Source organism: Salvia miltiorrhiza, chromosome 5 (assembly GCF_028751815.1).
Source record: "Salvia miltiorrhiza cultivar Shanhuang (shh) chromosome 5, IMPLAD_Smil_shh, whole genome shotgun sequence".
Lineage (NCBI taxonomy): Eukaryota > Viridiplantae > Streptophyta > Magnoliopsida > Lamiales > Lamiaceae > Salvia > Salvia miltiorrhiza.
In genome coordinates this window covers 41,317,710-41,343,139 of record NC_080391.1, presented here as the reverse complement: position 1 = coordinate 41,343,139, position 25,430 = coordinate 41,317,710, and the positions used below count along the sequence as shown (strand labels likewise).

Genomic DNA, 25,430 nt, shown 5'->3' with positions numbered 1-25,430 from the left:
TGTTGTATGGTGGGTCCACTAGAGATAAAATGTAATAAATATGAAATATAAAAATGATAAAGTTGTTGTAAGGTGGGTCCATCAATGGCAAATGGTAGTAAATATAGAAAAAGAAGAAGAGTAAAAAGGTACAAAAAGCATAATAGGGCTTTAATTGGTGGATAAAAATTTAAGTGCAAGTAGAGCTTTAATTCGTAGACGGAGGGAGTATTATAAACTGATTAAAATGACAATAGTGGAAACGATATTATAGACGGATGAAGTAGTATATTATAAGGAAAACATTAATTTCAGACATGGGGGAATATATTTGAACGAAAAAATTTCTGGAGAGATGCGAAAGCGAAACTATTTCATCCGATTTCAAATTGATATTCAAAATCTAGTTCCGAAGCAACCCATTAGATTTATTCATTGCCTCATTTCAAAAGGCCCAACAAACTCTTTTTTTTGTTTGAAACGAAAAGGCCCAACAAACTTACATTCTTCTTTTATTTGAAATAATAAATTTTAATGGGCTCGACTCATGTAAAAATTTGTATCAATACGATGTGATTTCAGATGTATATGCCCATCAACAGTTATGAAATTAAAATACACGGACTTGTTCTGAAACACCAATTTCAAAACCGCAAACTTTTTTTATTATTATTATTTGCAGTGCCTTACTATTTACTAACCACAAACCCTATAAAATTTTATTTTTATTATGAAAAGTCCTAAGTATAACCTGAAAAAAGTTCTTAATGAAATAGAACCGAAGTAGAGGATGTAAATTCTTCTTAAAAGTAAAAAATAATGAGCCCATAAATATTGGTAAATATGGTGTCGCATGCTTTTTGTTTCCTTTTATAGTTGAGCGAATCTGGAAACGAAAAAGGAGAGATTATGATGTATGTGTAAAGTCAGAAAAGGGGCAGATTTTTGGTGCCTAAAAAGAATGAAAGAGCAGAGCTTTGGGAAAAATTGAATAGACAGAATTGCCCCAACTGCACCCGACAATTGCTGCTTATTATTTGCTGCGTGTTTCATCTTTCATTGAACAGTTGCTCTCCTCTGCTCACATATCCATCGTCGTCGGATAAGTGTCTCATTTTCTCCATCTATTCGTTTTAATTTAATATTAATCGTTATCAAATTCTAATTACAGATAATATATTACAATATTCTAATTGCAATGAATACACCTCACATGTGAGTATTCACAAGTTTTTGTCATTAAAAAATTGATAAATGTAGTAAAAGATGCAAGTATTGTTGTTCTTATATTTTGCCTACATTCTTTTTCATTTTTCTCATAAAGTGAGACAGTTCCCTAGAACAAATAGTTTCCCATCTTTGATTGAATAAAAACATGAGTGGTAACAGTATATGTAATAGTGCACCGCAATCAACTAACTACTATTAAAAGAGAGCCCATCTTAAGAGAGCCTCCCTCTCTATAGTGGAGAGACGATGGAGGATCGCTCCAGATTTTATGTTCATGAAAATCATTTTAATTTTTTTTTAAGCCAACCCCTTTTCTGATTAGGCAGTGCGTTTGACGCATCCTCCATTTACTCTTCTAAGTCGGGCGTGGAGAAGCACACTGAGAGCGCACCAGAGGGATGCGGTATTGGGAGGGGAGCTCGACCAAGACTGGTGCGCACCGGCTCCCGAGCCCCCACTACGGATGCTCTAATGAGTAGGATTCGAAAGATTGGTCCGTAAAAAGGTGAAATAAAAGGAGAGTTAAAATCGACAATTAGAACTAATTAGTTCGATAATACAATAAAATTATTCTAAAATTGAATGAATGAGCCCGCTTAACATCTTTTATAATGAGATCCTTAACAAATTTAACACAATATAAATTAAGATTCAAATGAAAATATATACATCAATTTGATAATGCATCTTCCATTGGCCAAGACCGACGCTAGAACTATTAGACCACAACAATAATAATCTCGCAAAGTAAAGTTGAAGATTTGGAAGATGTCAAGAATTATGTGAGGCGGAGCTCCCTTCTAGTACAGCTTTGCCACAATTAAAATAATCGAATGCATAGGTTGTAAGCATGTGTCCTTATTTTATTACTCCCTCCGTCCCAGCTTTTAGTATCCAACTTTCCTTTTTTGGCTCCCACATTTTAGTATCCATTTATATTTTTGGTAAAAGTAGGTGGGGCCCTTACTCCACTTTAATTATTTTAACTCTCACATAAAATGTGGGACCCTTATTCCACTCACAACACATCAATCACTTTATTAAAACCCGTGTCGTTCTCAACTGGATACCAAAAGCCGGGACGGAGGGAGTATAATATTTTCTTCCTCCATCAAATAAGTATTGATTTGAAGGTGGCCCGAATTTTAATACTCCATCGGTCCATCCGTCCATGAAAAAACTTCCTAAGAGGGAGTGACACGGATTTTAAGAAAAAATATTGTTGAGTGTATTGAGCAGGGACGGAGCCAGGGGGGCTAGGGGGGGCTAGAGCCCCCTCCCAAATTTTGAGTTTTTTTTTTTTTTTTTATTTTAAAAAATATATAGATAGATATATGTTTATACCTATTATAAAATAATTTTGATTTATAAAAGAGTATTTGGTTATTATATTCTCTCATAGATTTAATTCCAACCCCTTACTTAATTTAAGGATAATTCCGTTATTTAAAACTATATAATCTATGAAATATTGTTTGTTATTATTACTATTATACTTGTCTTTTAATAAAAAATGTCTAATATGTATGAAATGCTAAAAAAAATTATAATGTATTAAAACTAATTTATAATATACAGAAAATATATAATCTATGAACATGTTGTTTGTTATTACTATTATTATGCTTGCCTTTTAATAAAAAATGTCTTAAATATACGGAATGTCCAAAAAAAGTTTTGTGATATATTGAAATTATATAATCTATGAAAATATTGTTCGTTATTATTAGTATTATGCTCGTATTTTAATAAAAAATACCTTAAATATACAGAATGCCCAAAAAAAATTTCTCGGGGGCTACCACCCCCGAACCCCCGTACACTTTCAGCCCCCCCCGAAATTAATTCCTGGCTCCGTCCCTGGTATTGAGAGTAGATAAAAGGTAGTTGAGTGTATTGGGAATGATGAAAAAAGTGTTATAATTAATATTGGGAGTTGTGAAAAGTGAAAAGTAAGAGGATTATAAGTGGTGGAGTATAGTCCAAAAATAGGTAGGAAGTTCTTTTGTGGACGTCCCGAAAAGGAAAAATAGGAAGTTCTTTCGTGGATGGAGGGAGTATGTTATTATTAGAATTTTGAAAATTTGAGCAACATAGCGTCCTCACAAACACTCCTGCATGCGTATTTTGTAGAATTCTCACCAGAATTTCCATTAAAGTGATTAGCTGATTTCTTCTTTTAGCTCATACCTCCAATTTACATTCGTAACAAGTAAACTTTAATCCGTTATTATTAGAATTCTGAAAATTTAACCCTATACACGTCATCAAAATAATAAAGTGATGCTACTTATAAACTAAAGTAATATTCAATCCAACTTGACGTGAGACATCATTATTATAATTATACGTATAGATTACAAATTAACACTAATTATATTAACTGTTTGCTCCTCGTGTGTTGTTTTATCTAATGGTCGCAAATCCATTTATGATGAAGTTGCATTATTTGGCACAATGTTAGACAATTTTTAAGTGGTATTGTCTCAATCTCAACAGACTGTAATATACCCATCATCAAATTTCAGATTCACCTACCTAAATCAAATATTTCATAAAATAAGTATTAAAAATAAAATTTCCAAAATTTTCATTTCTCGGTGATATTTAATACAATTTCAGGATTTCGACAGGTTGAGAAGGATGGGAAAAGTAAGCTACCTTCTTACCTGTCACCAAAGCTGCCCAACTCGATCCATCTTAAAGAAAATTTATGGCTGAATTTGTGTTTATTTTATTTGTGTCAAACACTTGATAGAATTTATTGAAGTATGGTGGTTGTCATAGAGAAAAATGACAATACTTTGCTGTATCTCAAAATTTAAAATTCTAAGTTGGAATTCAAGAAAATGTGAGAAATCATCACAACGTGTTAGGAAACACATTATTGAGGTCTCCCATGTGTTGGGCCGTCTTTGATTTGGGTGTGTCCGTGGCTAAATCATGCCCAATCATTACAATTGTTTTTTTCTAGTCTCATCTTAATCTAAATTTTTATTTTCCTTTTATATAAAGAAAAAAATACTAGAATTATATCTCTGACCCAATCTCATGATTACTCAATCCAAATAACAAATGCATTTGTAGTTTCCACTCAATAATTCCATATGTCTCTTATTAAAATATTATGATATATATATATATATATAGGGATGGATTATACAGAATGTTATCTTTCGTCAGAAATGAAAATGATTGTATGAGTCAGCATATAGTGTTGCATAAATTGTAATATATACTGGATTCAAGTATTGGAGGAAGCGAAAATTTAATCTAATTATTTAAATTTTGTTATGTTATCATTATAAGCTATTTATGTAAATTACAAGCATTTTATGCAATATATATACTGACTTATGCAATCATTCTTCATTTTCACCGTATTCGTCCATTTCCATTTGATCTTCTCCTTGAAATCCACCCATAATCTTGGCACAAGATATGACCGGTGAGCAAAACCAGATAAGACCATCCTATTTTTATGTACATTATAAATAATGATACTCTATAATTTGTTAATTATTATTATTATTATTTACCTACCCCTTCGAGGCTAGATATGTTCGTAATTTTAAGGGCAATCATCTAAACTCGTTAGACAGTAAAAGAAAAAAAGAAGAATAAAAATTTACTGGACTGAAAAGGTTTGAAGTGTTAGACCTAAACCAATTCAACTAGACATTTTTATTACATAAGTGGAATCCATTGACACAGAATAAAAAAGGGGGTAGAGATCATTAACTAGGAATGATTAATGTGTTTAGACAAATATCATAAAATAGAAAAATGAAGCAAAAAATAAGCAGACAACACAATAAATGCATTTGCCTCCAGCTTTCATTGATAAGGGAAAAACAGAGTAATTACCAGTACCACCTATACACAGATATACCATCATATATCCCACCAACCATCTTCACTATCCCACTAAAATTTCCCCAATATAAAAAACCGCAAAATAAAACCCCACAAAAGCCTAAACATTAGTAATAATTTAAAAGTGCAGTAAAATAAAACATTAAAAAAGAAAAATCAAACTCTAAGCAAATAGATGCTGAGTTCGGGCCCTCCATTCCCATCGGGATTCATCATGTAGAAGGCCTCGGAATCCTTGCTGCCCACAACTCTCTCAAACCTGGCCCGCATGTACATCATCTCCCCATCGGGCTCAGCCCCGCAGGCCGGGCCGGGCAGCACCCCGGCCCCCATGGAGATGGGCCCGATAGCGTTGAGCACATTCCACTCGTGGGGCCCGCAATCCCTCCTCATGGCGTACCCGCACTTCTTCCCGTTGCAGTAAGTCCTCCAAACGGGCTCCTCTAGAAGCTTCGCCCCCTTCTTCTCGGCCCGCTTCTCGCACTCGAGCGCGATCCTCACCAGCCCGGACGCCATCTCCTTCACCAGCACGCTCGTCGGCGTCGCCAGCTCCACCAGGAAGCCCGGCCCCAGCTTGAAATCCTCTTGGAAGGCGAAGCACACGTGCCCGCGCCGGTGCCCGAAGAGGGTGCCCACCACTTTTGTCCCCAGGCCCGGCCCGGCCCGGCCCATGGCCCGCGCCCACCGCAGCTTGGCCACCGCCATCACGGAGCGCTTCTTCCGCTGCGGCGGCGCCGCCTTGGCGGAACGCGAGCGGTGGAGGTGGAAGCTGAGGTCCTCCTTGTGGTCGTGGAGGTTGAGGATTTCGGCCATGTCGTCGTCTTCTTCGTCTTCGGCGCTCTTCTTCTTCCAATTGAAGTATCTGCGGGAGAAGGAGAAGGAGTCGTGCGGGCTTCGGCTGATCGTCTTCATCTCTTGATCGAAACTGGTGTTTTTGGTTTGTTTGAATTAATGGGTGGTTTTATCGTGAGAAAAGAAGGTGACCAGCCCCACCAAACTGATTCAGGAAAATGTATCACAGAGGAGAAGCCAGACAGCGAAAGAACACACACACTGCTGAGAGAGAAATATAGAGAGAGAGAGAATGAGAGATTGTGGTTTGGGAGGGGACAGGGATTTATCTAAAATCGTTTTCGGAATAGTGGGCTCTCATAATTTCTTTTTTCTTTTTTCTTTTTAATTAATTCAATTGTTTTTTTGAATATTTGACTGTTTAACTAAAATTGCTTTGGGAAACTGTTATAGGATAGGTAGAGCCACACCAAACTGTACCCACTCTTATACCGGTCTCGGGAAAGGATCCTCTACTGTGCACAGCATGGTGCTGTGCACAAAAACAAGGCAAAATAAATACAACTTAAAAAAAATACCAAAAAAAAAAATACTAACTCATCATATTTTGCCTTGTTTTTGTGCACAGCACCATGCTGTGCACAGTAGAGATCCTTTCCCGGTCTCCTCCTAAATTACCCCTTCAATTTTATATTCCAATTTTACATGTTTTGGGTAGAATTCATTTCCCACTTAATAGAATTCCCCCTTCAAGGCATAAGTATTATTCCCCTTCAATTATTTTTTTAGACAATTCCCCTCCTTGTTTAGGCACCAGTACTCCTTTCGTCCCACAAAGCTTGAGTAGTTCTTTTTGAATTGTCCCGTAAAGTTTGAGCAATTTTTCTTATATGGCAGAAGTATTTCTTTTTATTCACTTTTTCATCTATCACATTTTACACACAAAATATTAATTTCTTAAAACACGTGCCGAAAAGAAATTGATCAAAATTCGCGGAACGGAGAGAATAGAATTCCCCTTCATTTCTCACTTAATAGTCAATTATATATAGTAAAGAAATGTATACAAAGATGAAATATTAAAATTATTAGTTTTTTTGTGTAAATGTATCAATATACTTTTAATGATTTTTCATTTAAAAAAATCATAATTATTAACACTTATGCGAAAAAGAATGAAATTATGAAAAATATGTACAACAACATAAAATACAGTGCTACACATTTTTCGCGATTATTACGCAATTTTGTAAAATCGTGTAAATCGAAAAAAATACTCATTTCGTCCCAACTTTTAGTATCCAACTTTTCTTTTTTGGTTGCCTCACGTTTTAACATTTATTTCTATTTTTAATAAAATTAGGTGGGATCCTTACTCCACTTTAATTATTTTAACACTCATATAAAAGGTGGGACCATTATTCCACTCACAACACACTCAATAATTTTGTTAAAACTCGTGTCACTTTCAAATGAATGATAAAAATATTTTGGTCACAATAACTACTATTTACACAAATTTATTTATATGAATATAATTTACTTTTATTTTATAATTTTGGTTAGAATATGATTTTGTCTTTTTTTCGGAGGAAATATTATTATTAATCATGGGATCAGCTCATAAAAACAAAGTTCTCTTGGGAAAATCCTCGTTTTAAATAGTTGGACTCGAAGTGTATGTGGCAACATTTTTTAATAATCAAAATTCAAGCAATTTTAGATTCTTTTATTGAATAGCGTAATATGTAAAAGAGCTAATATATAAAACTATCAACTTTCATATTGTAAAATTAAAATAAAAATAATAAAAAATGACCAATTTTTGAACAAAAAGTCAAAAATACCCCTCATTTTAAAATATTAAAAAATAGCCACTCACTTCTATCCCTCTCTCCTCTCTCTCTCTCTCATATTCAATTCCCCCTCCCAATTCACGTCACTCTCTCTCTCTCTCTCTCTCTCTCTCTCTCTCTCTCTCTCTCACTATCGGCGCCGCTGCCACCTCTCTCTTCCTCCGCCATCATATCTCTCTCTCGGCGCCGGAAATCCGCCACACTCTCCGATGCCGACCTCCGCGCCACCGCCTACGAGATCTAGAATAAATGTGTTCTGAGGCGCAGATCCGTAGAGAAGGTGGCGCAAAACCGACGGAAGTGGAGGAGACGCTGCAGATCTGGAGGCGAGCGAACTGGAGTAGCCCTAATTTCCGTCCTACTCTCTCTTCCTCCCCCTGAAACCCTATCGCCACCGCCTGAAACCCTAATTTCTGAGGAGGAGACGCCGCAGATCCAGCTCTCTCTCTCTCTCTTCCTTCCCCTGCTCTGTTAAGCAACGAGCCCTAATTTATGAGGATGAAATGAAAGGGTGGAGGCGAGCAAACTGGGAAGGAAAGGGGAAGGCGTAGGCGATAGGTGGAAGTCGGCGAAGAGCAAGTTCTACGAATTGATCTGCACTTCCATGGCCGCCCTCACCTCACCAGAGGCGGTGGCGGTGAGTTAATACTGCAGTTAGCTGGATTATTTGTTTATGGATTATTTGGTGTCCGCATCTTGTAAATGGGGGGGGGGGAATAGAGACTTATCAACATTCGAAGATCTAATGATGCATGTTTATCTAAACCTCAATTCAATTTTACTTTCTTCAAGTTAGTTTAATTGCAAGGACTAGAAATTGGGGAAAAGAGCAGGAAATTGGGGAAGAAGATGATGTGTGAATTGAGAGTATTTTCTAATTATTTTATAATGGTGGTTAATTAATCAATTAATTAATTAATTAATTGGAACATTTTGATTAATATTCTTGAATTCACGATTAGATCTATGAATTTAGAACTTAATGTTCTTGAATTCACAACTTAATATTCTTAAATTCACAACCAAAGCTATGAATTCACAACTAAAATAAATTCTATTTTTAGTTATGAATTCACAACTAGATCTATGAATTCACAATCGGCTCGATGAATTCATAATTTAATAATTTAATGTTCTTGAATTCACAACCAGCTCAATGAATTCACAACTTAATATTATTGAATTCACAATTGAAACTCAAATTCACAATCAAAATAAATTCTAGTTTTAATTGTGAATTCAAATTCACAACTACTTGAATTCACAACCAAAAAATTCTTATTGTGAATTAAATTTTAGTTGTGAATTCGACTGGTTTTGAATTCACAACCAAAAAATTCTAGTTGTGAATTCGACTGGTTGTGAATTCACAACAAAAAAATTCTAGCTGTGAATTCGACTGTGTATAGAGGGTTTAGGGTTTAGGGTTGAGGTTTAGGTTTTAGGGTTTAGGGTTTAGGTTTTAGGGTTTAAGGTTTATGGTTTAGGGTTTATGTTTTAGGGTTTAGGGTTTAGGGTTTAGAGTGGGTTTAGGGTTTAGGGTTTAGAGTGGATTTAGGATTTATGTTTTAAGGTTTAGGGTTTAGAGTGGGCTTAGGCTTGTGAATTCACAATCAAAAAATTCTTGTTGTGAATTCGATTGTTTAAGGTTCAGGGTTTAGGGTTTATGGTTTAGAGTGAGTTTAGGGTATAGGGTTTCGAGTTTACGGTTGTGAATTAAATTTTTGTTGTGAATTCAATTGGTTTTGAATTCACAACCAAAAAATTCTTATTGTGAATTAAATTTAGGTTGTGAATTCGACTGGTTGTGAATTCAAAACCAAAAAAAATCTGGTTGTGAATTAAATTTTGATTGTGAATTCGACTGGTTGTGAATTCACAAACAAAAAATTCTGGTTGTGAATTCACACTGGTTGTGAATTGTGGGATTTTTTAAAGGGGTGATGTTTAAAGGGTAAAATGAAGTGGACATTTTTTTTAATTTTTAATGTAAAGGGTATTTTGGTAACACTAGTCATTTTTTAATATTTTTATCTTAGTGGACAATTTTCAATTTTATAATATGAAAGTGGCCATTTTAAAAATCCACTCTAGGTAAAATATGTGGATTTGTGATCTTAAAATTTATAAGATTCCAATGTAATATCCGCGTTGTTAAAAATATAATTGGCAAAAATTAATTTCCTTTTTTTTCGAAAAGAAGGGACCTAAGTCAGTTTGTTGGTGGTGTGCTACAGTGTCAGTGGAGACAGTGAGTAATTGTGCAAGAATTGACTTATTCAAGTGTTTTGTGGGATAGGATGTAGTGAGATGGGACGACACCATTAGTAAATTTGTGACCACATCGAATGAGTTGTTTGCCAACAACCTCACACTTATATTACAATTGCTACCTCTTAATTTCAAATCATCACAAAAGAAGTGGAGAATCATTCAGTCTTTAGAAAAAGAGAGAGAAAAAAAATATTGTAGTATGAATAAATTTCAATTCTAAGAATTCTATTAATAGTATATTGCTCCATGATGTGAACGTCCATCACTTGCATAGCTTATCTTAATTTCATTCGTGTCAAAGTTGATCATGAGATTTTAATAACTTAAAGTAAGTTGTCTTCTATTTATATAATTAATTTGGGCACTAACATCACTATGTATTGTAGCCCTTCGATAGCTCGATTTGAAATGTATTTGTGGAATGAATTCAAAATTATGACATTATACTAAACCTATACAATTTTTGGATAATATATTGAAGTGTGAAAATATTAAATTTCTATGTCAAGTTAGCTAAAAATCATACAGTACATAGTTGCTAACTTGCTATGGTATCATTCACAAGATTAATTAAAGAACCTTGATTAGTCTACTTTTGTTTAATATCATTTTAATTTCATCATTACTGTTATTTGTAACACATCTAAGTACATAGACGTAGATGATGATATAACTCATAATATGTACAGATCGAATGTTTGTGATTTAGTTACTCGTTATTTTAGAGACAATTAGGGCATCCACAGTGGTGAGCCAATCTTATCTCTTAAAAGTGGTCCCCACCACTTTTGAGCCAACACCCTACATTGGAGAACCTAACACCTTGGCTCTTAAATTTTAATTTTAATTTGTATTTAATTTTTATGTTTGTTTTCAATCAATTTGACATCCACATTGAAAAATTGAAGATGATCTTGGTTCGAACTTCTTCGTTGGACGACGAAGAATTGTTGGAGATTTTTTATTTTCATTATATATCATTCTAATTTTATCTCTCTTCAATTTTCTTTCTCTAACGATTTCTTTCTCTAACTAAAAATCTATTTCTAGCTTATAAGCTTAATTATCCAAACACTTTAATAATTTACAAGTTCTTACAAAAATATCTTATAAGCTCCAAGAGCTTATAAGCTCTTTAAAATAAGCTTAGTCAAACACCATCTAAATCTTGATAGCTTTGCTTGACTTTTTGTGAAAATTTACTACACATTTTGTATTAAGTACGATTGTGTCAGAAATGTAGATGATCTAGTCATTAGTTAGATGGATATTGACTGGTTACTATTAAATCAATCATTTTTTTAGAACATGTTAGGAGTCTATAAGGTGTTGTTTATCAAGTATAATAATAATGATTGAGATATTAAGAATGATTTAGTCCATTTAAGCATAAAAAATATATATATATTTAAAAAAATGGATATTTTCATATAGAATGAGTGAATATAAGAGCATATGTAGTGGCACACCATAATCAACTCTTAAAAGAGAGCCCACCTCAAGAGAGCCTCCCTCCCTATAGTGGAGAGCCCATGAAGGCTCGCTCCATATTTATGTTCACGAAAACTATTTCAATTTTTTTTAATCCAATCTCTTTTTTGATTGGGCGGAGCGTCGGATGCGCCCTCCATTTCTCATTTAGAGTCGGGCGTGGAAAAGCACACCGGAAATGCATCAGATGGGTACGGTATTAGGTGGGGGCTCGGCCTGAGACCGGTGCACACCGATTTCTGAGTCTCCACTACGGATGCTCTAAGTATTTTTAATTTTCAATATTTCTATGCTCAATTTGTCCTATCTATTCAAAGAGAATGCACGATCAGCAGACAGAAAATTACCTAAATCTCTCCAATTTCATTAAAGATGCCACAAATGTCAAGGATTAGAGCCCGGTGTGAAGCAATGATGACAAAATTACATCGAGCCAATAAACCTTAATCCCCAAAAAGAATGCGCTGTAAAAGTGCCGCACACAATCATTACATAATTTTAATATACATTGAATTTTCACAAAATTAGTACAAGATCTATGATTGTTATACTTATTTAAAAAATAAAAGTACTAATAAGAGCCAATATCTTATGCAGCGGGGGCCCTCCACATGCACCATAAAAATACAGTGCATAAATGTCAAAAATCATTGAATTTAAGGGCTTCATAGCACCTAAGTCATTTGACTGTTTAAGTTTTAAAACAATTATATAATTTTTGTCATAGGTTCAGAATTCTATGGATCAACTAATCATGATCTGCACCCAGCTACCAACCTAAAAATGGGTAGCTTTTAATTAATTAATCTTTTGTGTTTTTTCGGAGAATAATTGGGGTATGATTTTTGGAATCAAGATCTAAACCAATCATTAAAGTTCGGTTTTAATCATCCTTCATACAAATTGTGTATTAAAATTGGATATGAGAGCTTGCGTTAGTGAGAAATTCACAGTATAGTATAGTTATGAAACAAATGAAATGAAATGAAATATCAAATCTAAGGTGACGAGAAATTATGTCGGATTACTTTTTAAAGGTGACGACTTCTGGGATGATATATTCTCGAATTTCATGCAGCATTTTGCGTGAGGCAAATATATAATATGTAAAAAAATATTAAGAAATAGGATTTAGATTGAAGTATCTGGTTTAAAAATATTATTATCCGTTATCAAGGACTGGAATTTTGTAAAATACTCCATTTCTATCATTGCATATCTTGATATCTACTGCCAATATTAATGAGGCAACATTGGCCCAGCCCAAAAGGCTGAAATGTACCTAAATGGGACCATTACGTTATTACAATAATGGGGCCTAATAAAAGCCCAATGTACAACAAAGATTTTAATGGCCCAAAAGAATTTGAAAATTCCATTCATATAAGAGCATCCACACCGGGGGGCTCATCGACCCTGCTCGAGTCAGTTCACTATAAAAAAAGTTTGTATTAGTAACATGAGACTTTTAGCTAATATTCGTATCATAAAAGTTAGTGACATTTAAAATTGTAACTATTAGTGATTAGTCACACCATCAAATGCCACTAATTTTTACTGTAGTGATTGTGGCGATGAGCCAACCGATTCAAGCCCCCGGCTCGAGCTGCGGCTCATATAGATGAGCTGGGCTCATCACCCCATTTGTGCAATCGCGTGTATTACACGCGTTATTATTGAAAAATATATATATAATATATTGATTTTTTGAATTGTAACAATTATTTGCGAATTTGAAAAAATTTTATTGTTTTTTTTTCTTTATTTTTCCAACAGTCAACAACTCTAATTTATTTAATTTTTTTTTCCTTCACCCAATAGCTATTTGCCTATTTTACCTACTTTTTTTATTTTTAAATTTCTTCTCGTATAAATACCTCTCCTCTCCTCTCCTACCTTCAAGTTCATTCTTCAATTTCTCATCTATCTTCAATCTCTCATCAATTTCATCTCAATCTCTCGAATTCATGGGCTCAACGCGCACCACCCTTGACAAAATTGCCGAGGAATATGAGATGAAGAATCGTCTCAAGAGGGATATTCACGATGACCGTATCACGTTCATAGGGGCGCAAATTAATCTAGTTTTAAATTTATGTAATTTTCAATTATGTCTTTTAATTTACGCATTTTAATTTTTAGAAATTTTAAATTAATGACCTTTTACTTTTAAAAATTGTGTTATTTAAATTAGTGTCATTTAAATTAATGAAAAAGGCAAAAATCAAAACTAATGAATATGAGCAAGCAGAATGAGAAAGATCAATGCAAGGCATTGGCTCAAAAGTGATCTCGGATATAGATGACCCAACAATTGACTCCATAGATGTGAATGCTCTAATATATTGTGAATTTTATAATAGTCTATTTTTCCATCCAATAATAAAATACCCATTTTAATAAGTATATTTTCCAAACGATTTTGACTAACATAACAATTCATGGATTACGAACCCACCAATATAAATTCAAAGATAGATATAAACTAAAGATTTTAAATCCATTATAATTCATAGGATTTTAAAGTATTGCTACGCCAATTCAACATGTTGTACAATAAATTCAACATATTGTGTATATCACAAGTTCAATGAGAGTAAGTGTATATTTCTGGTTCTATATGTCGATGACATATTGCTTGCCACTAATGATATGGGCTTATTGCATGAAACCAAAAGATTTCTATCAAACAAATTTGAGATAAAAGATCTTGGAGAAGTCTATTTTGTTTTGGGTATTGGGTGTTGAGATATATCAAGATTGTTCTCGAGTCATTCTCGAATTATCAAAAAGAGCTATATCAATAAAATACTCAAAAAGTTCGGCATGCAAGATTGTAGACCAGGTGATACCCCTATTTCTAAAGGAGAAACAATGCCCAAAAGGTAACCTTGAAATTCAAGAAATACAGAAGATTCCCTATGCATCAGTAGTTGGAAGTCTAATGTATGCTCAAGTATGTGCGCGTCCGGATATTTCATACATTGTTGGGATGTTAGGAAGATATACATTTAAGCAATCCTAGTATGGATCATTGGACAACAACCAAAAGGGTTTTAAGGTACCTTCAGAGAAAAAAAGATTACATGCTCACATATAGAAAATCAGATAATTTCAAGGTCGCAGGATATTCGGATTCTGATTTTGATGGGTGCCAAGATAGTCATAAATCTACATCGGGCTATATTTATCTATTAGCTGGAGGAGCTATATCTTGGAAAAGTGTCAAACAGACACTTGTAGCTTCTTCAACTATGCAAGCAGAGTTTGTAGCATGCTATGAGGCATCAAACCATGGAATATGGTTACAAAATTTTGTCACTGGTGATTTATGCCTAATTGTTCGTATTCTGGGGGTTTGATTAAATTGTTCTGAGTTTATTTGTTCTGGAATCTGGTGCGTTTATGAGTCGGTTTGTTGTTTTGCAGGAGATATTGATAAAATAGGAGGAAGAATGCTATGTTGGAGATATTGGATCAGAAATTACTTATTTGGGCTCAAAGTGGTGCCCAGCGCTGATAATCACTCGCTAGCGCTGACAAGGCCGCCAGCGCTGACGATCCCTCGCCAGAGCCGACAACATTCCCCAGAGCGGTTAAGGTAGCCAGAACTGACCAACTCGACAGAGCTGGATTTCATTCTCCAGAGTAGATTTCCATAGCTAGAGCTGACCAAATTCGACAGAGCTGACAGAAACTCGCCAGAGCTGCCTATGTCTCCAGAGCTGGCAATCACGCGCAAGGTCGCAAGAGCTGGTAATCACTTGCAAGGCCGCCAGCGCTGCTTCAGAGCTGGAAATCTCTCGCCAGCGCTGCCGAGACTTGCCGAGCACCTTATCCCTCACTGCAATCTCCTGTTCGCACACACATGTCTTGCCAACTCTCTGTTAGGCCCAGATTTGCTTGGCCCTTTTGTTTTCTTTAGGGTTGATGAAAGTCAGTCTATAAAAAGGGCTTAACTACTCTTTATCACGATAATCTTCAGCCTCTGGCACCAAAAACACTTTAGCATTTTTCTAGTTTTCATAGTTCTTTAAGTTTTCCGAGATTCTGTTCTAGTTAGCTTTCAATTTCCGTTTTGCTTTAATTTTCCGTTTCGAAGTTGTAATCAGTGACAGTGATTCCATTCTCACGACGTTATTGGTATTTCTTATTTACGTTAACTTCTTTGAATCTGAATGAATTATGTTGCGCTTTCAATTTGCAATTTCATTTATGTCAAATTATATTAGAAGTTTTTATTTACAGTTATTTAAATTGTTAGCGTAGTAGCTTTTAATTCCTAGTAGCCTTGACTTTATCTTTTAATTCTACCTAGGGTTTCATAGTTTATTCTCAAAGTTTAGTTTTAAGTTGAGATTTCAATTCCAAGCATTAGTTTAATTATAATAATCAAACCTTAAAATTTACTGCTTTCGCTGTGATACAATTAGGAGCCCTGTTGAATCTTCCTTGAGAGACGACTTGGGTTAGCTTACACACTACAATAGATCTCGTACGATTGCGAGTCAATCTAGCATAGTGTTTAGGTTGAGTCAAATTTTGGCGCCGTTGCCGGGGAAGATTTTAGGCGTTTTAATTGTGTCACTCTGTTTTCTGTGTTTTTCTGCTTTGTTTTTTTTGTTTTTTCTTTTTCTTGTTTCTGTCACTCTCTCCCTCCGGTGCGTTTAATCCATGTGTTTAGTGTTCTGTATGTAGGGACGTCGTAGTCTGAAAAGAAAACTAGTGTCTCCTTTGGACAACACTAACGCGGGTGTTTTCAGAATGAACTGCAGCAAAGAAGTATTTGAAGAACGAGAGGAAGGATCTTAGTCTGACTCTGAGGGAAAGGAGTGTGACAGAGCAGACACTTTCTACTCTGACACCAGTCTGGAGGATACAACGAGCTCTGACTCTGACCGTTCAGAGCAGTCCTTAGAAAAAGAAGAAGAAGAGCCAGCCAACCACAGCAAAGAAGAGTTGGCACAAAACAATCTGCAGTATATGGGAGATTTTGCCCGACCTGTTGTAGAGGCCACAAGTTCAGCTATAGTTCTTCCTACTGCAGTTAGGAACTATAAGTTGACGCCCCATGATTCAAATGTGATTCCCCTCTTTTATGGGCTGCCTAACGAAGATGCCCTGAAGTTTGTCCGTGATTTCTGCACTCAGGTGCAGAATTTTCCGCTGTTGGATATCACAGAAGAGCAGCTGAAGCTTAAATGCTTCCAATATGCGCTGAAAGATAGGGTGGGGACGTGGTTATTGTCTCTGCAGCGAAACTCCATCACAACGTGGGGAGAGGCATGCGAGAAATTTATGCTGAAATTTTATCCCAATCATAAGACGCAGGAAATTCATACACAGATTATGAATTTCATTCAAGGAGCTGATGAGCCTTTTCATGAGGCGTGGGAAAGATTTCAGGAGTTGCTCAGGGAATGCCCGCAGCATCAGCTGCCTCCTGTGATATTGAGCCAATTTTTCTACGATGGACTGATTCAAACTGCTCAATTTATGGTAGACAGCACTGCAGGCGAACATAGTTAGAAAGACAGGTGCAGAGTTGAACCAGATTTTCTAGACTCTGGCCGAGAGTTCTCAGCAGAAGTCGACCCGTGGACGCCGGGTTGAGGACAGCGCAGTAGCACCGACTAGCGAGCTGCAAAAATAGTTGGCTACACTTATGAGAGAAGTACAGCAGCTCAAGATGAGTAAGTTGGCAACTCCACCTATTCAAGAGCAGATCGTAGAAGGTTGTGGAATATATGGAGATTTTGGCCATGGAGTCAATGAATGTCATAGAATGGGGGAATACACGCCAGAGGGAGAAGCTGAAGTTTATTCAGCTCAAGGATATCCAAGCAGACCCCAATTTGAGCAGAGACAGAATTATAATCAAGGCCAACCGAACTTCAATAACGGGTGGAGGACTCAAGTTCCAGGAGGAAGTCAAGGAAATCAATTCCGTAGACCACCTCAATTGGGATATCAAAATTAGAAATAAATTTTTCCACCGCAGCAGAATTTTTCCCAACAATATCCACAACAATATCAGCAGTTCCCTATGCAGCAAGGGAATTTTCAGCATCAATAATTTCAGAATGCTCCGCAGTATCAAAAGCAAATGCCACAGCAGAAACAATCTCTGGAGGAGACTATGCAATCTTTTATGGAGATCAGCAAGCAGAATATGGAGTCTCAGGCAGCTACCATCAAACGCCTTGAGATTACTGTGGGGCAGCTGTCGGGAACTCTGAACCAGCTACAGCAGCAGCAGCAGCCAGGGAAACTTCACGGTCAGCCATTGCAGGCTCATCAGGCTCTAGCTATTATTGTTCTCCACAGTGGAAAGATGGTGGATAATAAAGTGGAAATAACCAGCGCTGACAAGGCTGCCAGTGCTGACAAGGCCGCCAGCGCTGGCGAGCACCTGCCAAAAACCTGCTGATGAGAAATTGAAGAGCACCTGCCAGGAAGAGAAGGTAGAACAATAGATGTAGCCAAAAAAGTGTAGGAGCAAAACAATGGAGGCTATAAAGGTTTTCCAACGTCCCAGTCTGCCTCTGCCGCCTGTCATTGTTAAGTCAACCCAATCTCTACCGAAGTAAGGAGATTCCGGTAGCTTCATTTTTTGTATTGAGTTGGGAAGAGTTGGAGAGGTCTCAGGTATGGTTGACTTAGGAGCGGCAGTTAACTTGATGTCGTTCGACATCTTTGAGAAGTTGGGAAGAAAGAAAGACGAGCTGAAGTGCACTGATATGACGATTCAACTAGCTGATGGTTCTATTAGCAGTCCGCGAGGACTTGTGGAGGATGTTGAAGTCATGGTGAGAGGAATCAGAATGCTAGTGGATTTTGTGGTGCTGGATGCAGGGAAAGGAATTAGACGAGAGAACGGCCATCTTGTTCTTCTTGGCCGGCCTTTTATGGCCACTATCCAGACTCGCATTGATGTGGGATCAGGAACTTTGAGTATGGCCGGGTCAGGTAGATCGGTAACGTTCTCTGTTTTTATAAGAAGCCTGTTATTTCTACTCTTTCATTGCATAATTGTTCTGATGTTGAGATATTTGACCCTGCGGAAGAAGACTGTATTGTGCAGGAATTCCTTGATAATCTGCAGGAGGAAGATAATGTTATGCAGGAGGAGGATGAAAATGTGCAGGAGTCTCTTGATGACCTACAAGCTGGGGTGGCCATTGAAGAAAAGTCTTTGGAAAAGCTGCCAAGCGAAGAAGAAATAGTGCAAGAACTTCCGACTTACTTGAAAGAAGAGACAACCATTGAAGAAGAAGTTCTGGACGGGCTGCAGTGTAAAGATGGTGTCGTGCAAGGGTTGTAGTGTGTACTGCCCTTGGAGAAGAAGAAAGATGGGAGTTTTCGATCTGGCTCCCGAAAAAGAGTGGTCAGGATGTCTTTTGATGTAATGAGTGTTGTATGCTCATTAGGAGGACCCGCAGCTGCAATCAAAGAGGATGTGTTTTCACAGGGATTAAGGCAGCTGAAGCTTCAACGTGACTCTAGTTAAGGGTTTTTCTAAGTCGGGCTGGCGACTTTAAAACTAGCGCTGCATGGACATGTTCTTCTTAGTTTCCGTTCTGCTTGTTCTTTGTTTTCTGTTTGTGTGTTTCTTGTTTTGGTGCCCGTCTGGTTGGTTTGATTTTGGGTGTTCTTCTTTGTGTTGCAGAGGATGGATATTACTGTGCTGTTGTGTTCGGCCGAAGGCCACCAGCGCTAACAAGGCCGCCAGCGCTGACAAGGCCACCAGCGCTGACAATCACTCGCCAGCGCTGACAAGGCCGCCAGCACTGACGAGGGCCGCCAGCGCTGACTTTTCCCTCGTCGAGTCCTTAAAGCCCATAGACCGCAAACCCTAAACCCCACGCAACATACTATAAACTTTCGCTTGCCTCCCAAACCACTTCGCCGCTTCTCACAGTGCTTCTGTTTTCATTGCCAATATTCAGGGACGTTCTTCTAACTCTTTATATCTTTTTTGTGAGGGGGGGTATCTTGTTTTGATAAGTGCATGTTGTTTATGATGTTAATTTTTTTTGGGCGATTGGTCCCCCTGTTCTTAGCTTGTTCTTGAATGCTTGCTAATTTTTATGAATTTGTGGAAGAGATGGTTTTTGATGTGAATTTCGGGTTAGTGTTGATTGGTGGTTATTCTGATTTTGCTTTTGATATATGTCTCTTGCTTGTGCAAAGAATTATGAGTTTTGTTGCAACACTGTTGTAAGCAAGTGAAACGTGATTTGTCCGGTAGATGCTAGAGGGAGTGTTGTCAGTATGATTGCCTACGATCGTATCCTTATATTTGAAATGCTTGAATGCTGAAAATTTTCACAGCTCTGAGTCTCTGCTCCTCTAGTTTATCTATGAACATGAGAAACCACGTGAGAAGACTTTGGATTATATCCAAATGGCTTTATTTCACGAATTATGGCTTAACTGTTGAAATCTAAGTGAAAATGTCTTAAGCACACAAAGTGTGAGAAAGGAAAAATTGTGAAAATGAGATACTGATTATAAAGGCGACCACATTAGGGAATTCACCTCTAGCGGAGAATTGGGTCTGATCGAATTATTTGCATTGTTTTTGTGTTGCTTCTTAAACTTTAAGTTACTTGCATCATCTGAGAGACATGTGTTGATTGGAAAATTTTGAATTGGATTGTTGAATGTTTGGATGGAAATTAGCATCGTGGAACACTCTCTTCCTTGGATTCGTATTGATTTTGCTTGAGGACAAGCAAAAGGCTAAGTGTGGGGGGGTTGATTTATGCCTAATTGTTCTTATTCTGGGGGTTTGATTGAATTGTTCTGAGTTTATTTGTTCTGGAATCTGGTGCGTTTATAAGTCGGTTTGTTGTTTTGCAGGAGATATTGATAAAATAGGAGGAAGAATGCTATGTTAGAGATATTGTATCAGAACTTGCTTATTTGGGCGCAAAGTGGTGCCCAGGGCTGATAATCACTCGCCGGCGTTGACAAGGCCGCCAGCGTTGACAATCCCTCGCCAGAGCTGACAACATTCCCCAGAGCGATTAAGGTAGCCAGAGCTGACCAACTCGACAGAGCTGAATTTCATTCGCCATAGTAGATTTCCATAGCCAGAGGTGACCAAATTCGACAGAGCTGACAGAAACTCGTCAGAGCTGCTTACGTCTCCAGAGCTGGCAATCACGCGCAAGGTCGCAAGAGCTGGTAATCACTTGCAAGGCCGCCAGCGCTGCTTCAGAGCTGGCAATCTCTCGCCAGTGCTGCCGAGACTTGCCGAGCACCTTATCCCTCGCTGCAATCTCCTGTTCGTGCACGCATGTCTTGCCAACTCTCTGTTAGGCCCAGATTTGCTTGGCCCTCTTGTTTTCTTTAGGGTTGATGAAATGCAGTCTATAAAAAGGGCTTAACTACTCTTTATCACGATAATCTTCTGCCTCCAGCACCAAAAACACTTTAGCGTTTTTCTAATTTTCATAGTTATTTGAGTTTTCCGAGATTCTGCTCTAGTTAGCTTTCAATTTTCGTTTTGCTTTAATTTTCCGTTTCGAAGTTGTAATCAGTGACAGTGATTCCATTCTCGCGACGTTATTGGTATTTCTTATTTACGTTAACTTCTTTGAATCTGAATGAATTATGTTGCGCTTTCAATTTGCAATTTCATTTATGTCAAATTAGATTAGAAGTTTTTATTTACAATTATTTAAATTGTTAGTGTAGTAGCTTTTAATTCCTAGTAGCCTTGACTTTATCTTTTAATTCTGCCTAGGGTTTAATAGTTTATTCTCTAAGTTTAGTTTTAAGTTGAGTTTTCAATTCCAAGCATTAGTTTAATTATAATAATCAAACCTTAAAATTTACTGCTTTCGTTGTGATACAATTAGGAGCCCTGTTGAATCTTCCTTGAGAGACGACTTGGGTTAGCTTACACACTACAATAGATCTCGTACGATTGCGAGTCAATCTAGCATAGTGTTTTTAGGTTGAGTCAACTGGGCTGCGCATTTCGGAGAATATTGAAAGACCACTCAAGCTATTCTGTGACAATAAATCAGCAGTATTGTATTCCAACAACAACAAGAGCTCGTCAAAGTCAAAACACATCGACATAAAGTTCCTTGTTGTTAAAGAAAGAGTGCAAAATACACAAATATCTATAGAGCATATTGGGACGAACTTCATAATTGTGGATCCGTACATAAAAGGCTTGCCACCCAAGGTCTTTCATGAGCATGTTGCTCGTATGGGTGTTGTATCATTTGATGATATCATGGTTTTGTGGGAGTTTGAATTCTATTTGTTTTATATTGGTTTCAGATACTTATGTATTTAAGTATTTTCTGCAGAAATAATGTATTTAGTATTTCACTCTATTTGTGACCTCACTTTAATTTAAAGAGGACTAGTCGAAAATATATATGTTTGGTTAACATTGCGTGTTATTTTCGTATTACCATTAATCTATGTTGATTTATGCCTAAAGTTCAGTGTACAAAAAGAGTTCAAGTTCGGCAGATTCAAAATTTAAATCAGAAAAACCACTTTAGGCTTCACTAAAAATTCTAAAAATGAACAAAAGAGTTCCCAACATGTCAGTGAATATTCAGTAGAAAAATAGGCATGAGAATCAAAAATGGTGAGGCCGACGCCAAAAGAAAGATACGGGAGTTTAGAGTGACAAACGCAAGTTTCAAGGGTTTTCACCGATTGAAACTTGACTTATGGCCTCCCAAAGATTGTTTACCAGAGAAATGATTCTAGACGAGCAATGATGTTTAAAAAAATCATAAATAAATCATAAGAGCTCCAAAAATTCTGAAATTTTACCATAGTATAGAAAACATATGAAAGATGATACATAATTAATTTGGGAATTTTCGGGCACCGGTTGGATGGCTGGAATCGCCTTGCAAAACACTGCCGGAGCAGTGTGCTTATGGCAGATTCGCTGCCTTACCTCATGCACGGTTTTTCACCCAATAAACTCTACCAAAATAAACATCCAAAATCATAAAACATATCCTCACATAATATATCACACATATGTGTAAAAATCCATGGTCGTAAAACATTTTCAATTGAGAAAATCAAAGAAAACTCACCCTCGAAGCACAACCTTCACTCAAACTTTACGCCCTCATTTTCACACGCTCTTCCTTGCTTTGATACTTCTCTTGGGGCTTCAAGGGCTTCTATGGAGTGTGATAATGGTGGGAGAAAAGTTGTGGAAGTGGAGGAAGGGAGGAGGGACGAAATGGAGAGGAGATGGAGGGAAAGTGAGGCTTTTACTCTTCTAGATGAGGCTAAAGATTGTGTAAGGAGTTGTATTAACCAAATGACTTAAGTGGAGGGAGGGGGAACGAAAATGGGGCCTAGGGGAGGGTAGGATGGCTGCCACCAATGTATGGGTGCATTGGTTGTGAGGCTTTTGCACTTCCCATGCATTTTGGTAGTTTCCAATGCATGTACTGATCACCTTTGTCTCCTTTTGAATTTAAAAAGGTGGCTGATGTATAAGTGACTTTTGGGGCTGAAATGAGCTGCATTTGGGCTCTAAAATAAGGCCTTAAAATCTGCCCAAGTCTTTTTAAATTCGGCCCACCCTTGGCCCTCTATACGGGCCCGTACGCTCAAACTCGAACTAAAAACAAACTCGTATTAAAAATAAATATGCACTTTGTTTTTCATACTTTGAAATGAAAATAAATATACATATATATACATATTTATTTAAACCAACATCACACAGAAAATAAAATAATCATCTTCTTATTTTCCGTTTTTATTATGAGAAAACCTAGGCATCAAGACTCATTAAATCATCGCGAGGATAATTATTCTTTTTAACCGGGAATTAGGGACCTATCATATCCTAATAATATCAATAGGACCATATGAAACCTAAGATCGAAAATCCGGGTATTACATATTCGAACAACAAACGAGATGAAAGCTTATGATATACTATAATTAAGTAAAACACACCTCCCACACATGAGATCTATTTGGACGGGAAGGGGAAGGGGAAGGGGTTGAGGCCTTGTGAAATTGCGGTTTCTAGAGAGGCGAACAAGGGCGTCGGAAGATGCTCCCAATCATACCAATCCCAGCCCTCGCATTTATCGGGTTCGGCGTTGATGGCCGTCTGATCTGCATCCGCGAGGGCTGCGCGCATAAGAATCGCAATCAGCTGCACTGGTTTGGGCTGCGAGAGCACGGTGTTGGTCACAGTCAACAACTCTGCTCCACTAATCTCTAGCCCTGTTTCCTCCTTCACTTCCCTCGCCGCACAATCCGAGAATGTCTCCCCTGACAAAATCTAACGTTATAAGAATAAGGGAAGTCTGGATGCACTTAATTCAATTAAATTTACATCAATATATTTTTCAGATAATTCGATTAATTGATGAGAGAGTTTTTGTCTAATAATTTAGGAATTATGGCCAAAAAATACATAAATTTTAAAAAAAGTTGCAATTTTCACCTGAACTTTCAATAAAGCTAAAAAAATGTACATGAATTTATATTTTTGTTGTAATTTTCACCTAAGTTTGACTTTCAACGATATTAGAGCATAGTTGACAGTCGAAATTAAATCAAATATATTAACAACATGAACTTCTGACACTGTCAACTAAGCTCTAATTTCATCTAAAGTCAAATTCAGGTGAAAATTGCAACAAAAATATATATTCGTATATTCTTTTAACTTAATTAAAAATTCAGGTGAAAATTACAATTTTTTTCAAAGTTTGTGTATATTTTCGCTATAACTCCAGTAATTTACTCAAAATTCGAAATTTTTGTAAAGAAAATGTCTTCTTGGGCTTAAACCCAAGTCTACATGTGCCAATGCTTGATATGTTCCTTGTAGCCTAGCGATATTCGATAAAAAACAAACCAATAAGGATTTTTATTTTTATATTTTGGGAGAAACCAATATCTTTCGTATAAGTAATACTCCCTTCGTCCCCAAAATAAGTTCCTCTTTGGGGACGGCACGGGTTTTAAGGAAAATGGTAAAGTGTATTGATAGTGGAAAAAAAATATGTTATACAATTAGTATTGGGAGTGGTGAAAAGGTGAAAAAGTGTTATAATTAGTATTGGGAGTGGTGAAAAAGTGAAAAGTGAGAATAAATAAAGTATTATTAGTGGTGGGGTAGTTGTCCAAAAATAGAAAGAAAGAAAGAAGAATTTATTTGGGTGACGTCCCAAAATGGAAAAAGAGGAACTTATTTCAGGGATGGAGGGAGTAATATATTTCAATCTTCCAAAGGCAATATCAGTGTTTCGGTTACAAATTACAATTGACTAATATCTACATGAAAATGAATATCAAACTAACAAATCTCAACAAAATTCCACTACACACACAAAAAAAGATGGTTGCTTTTTTTTTTTTAGTGAGGTTACAGATTTCCTCCAACAAATAAATAACTGACTATATCAATCAGGGGCCATCTAACAACATAATTAACCTAAATTGAAAATCAGACGCATATAAAAGGGAAAAAAAAAAAAAAAAAACAGATACTAACCGAACTCGAGATGGCCGCCGGGAAGGGCGAAGGTGCCGTAGCCGAATGCGGTGAGGCGGCGACCGAGCAACACCTTATTATCCTTTAGCAGAAAAACCCCCACCCCAACTACTGGCTTCGGTGGCGCCACTGGCGACGACATTGCTCAACAATACAAGAAAATGCCAAATAGAAAAAAGGTGACCTTTTTTTTCCTTTTTTGGGCAATCAACAGCTGGATTTAATTTGTTTGTTGATAGGAACTCTTCAGTTTTTGTAGTCGCTATATATAGAACTATTTTTTGAAGCGCTATAAAATAAACAAATAAACAATTAATCTATATTATGTATACATAATACCCTTAAAATTTAAAGTTTATTTTCTATATATGGTTGGATCATTAATTATTTTAGAGCATGACTAATAT

At 36.7% G+C, this 25,430-nt stretch overlaps 2 protein-coding genes across 2 annotated transcripts; both read right to left on the bottom strand.

Annotated features, from left to right (window-relative positions):
* Nucleotides 1–5,024: 5,024 nt before the first annotated feature.
* Nucleotides 5,025–6,290, bottom strand: LOC131024462 (protein MIZU-KUSSEI 1-like). The gene has a single exon (XM_057953971.1). The coding sequence runs from the start codon at nucleotides 5,995–5,997 to the stop codon at nucleotides 5,242–5,244; it is 756 nt and encodes a 251-aa protein (XP_057809954.1). The 5' UTR covers nucleotides 5,998–6,290; the 3' UTR covers nucleotides 5,025–5,241.
* Nucleotides 6,291–23,236: 16,946 nt separating this feature from the next.
* On the bottom strand, nucleotides 23,237–25,430 carry LOC131024461 (nudix hydrolase 1-like). The gene is made up of 2 exons (XM_057953970.1): nucleotides 25,024–25,430; nucleotides 23,237–23,792 (listed from the first exon to the last, which is right to left on the bottom strand). Exons 1-2 carry the CDS (start codon nucleotides 25,163–25,165, stop codon nucleotides 23,485–23,487), a joined length of 450 nt encoding a protein of 149 aa, XP_057809953.1. The 5' UTR covers nucleotides 25,166–25,430; the 3' UTR covers nucleotides 23,237–23,484.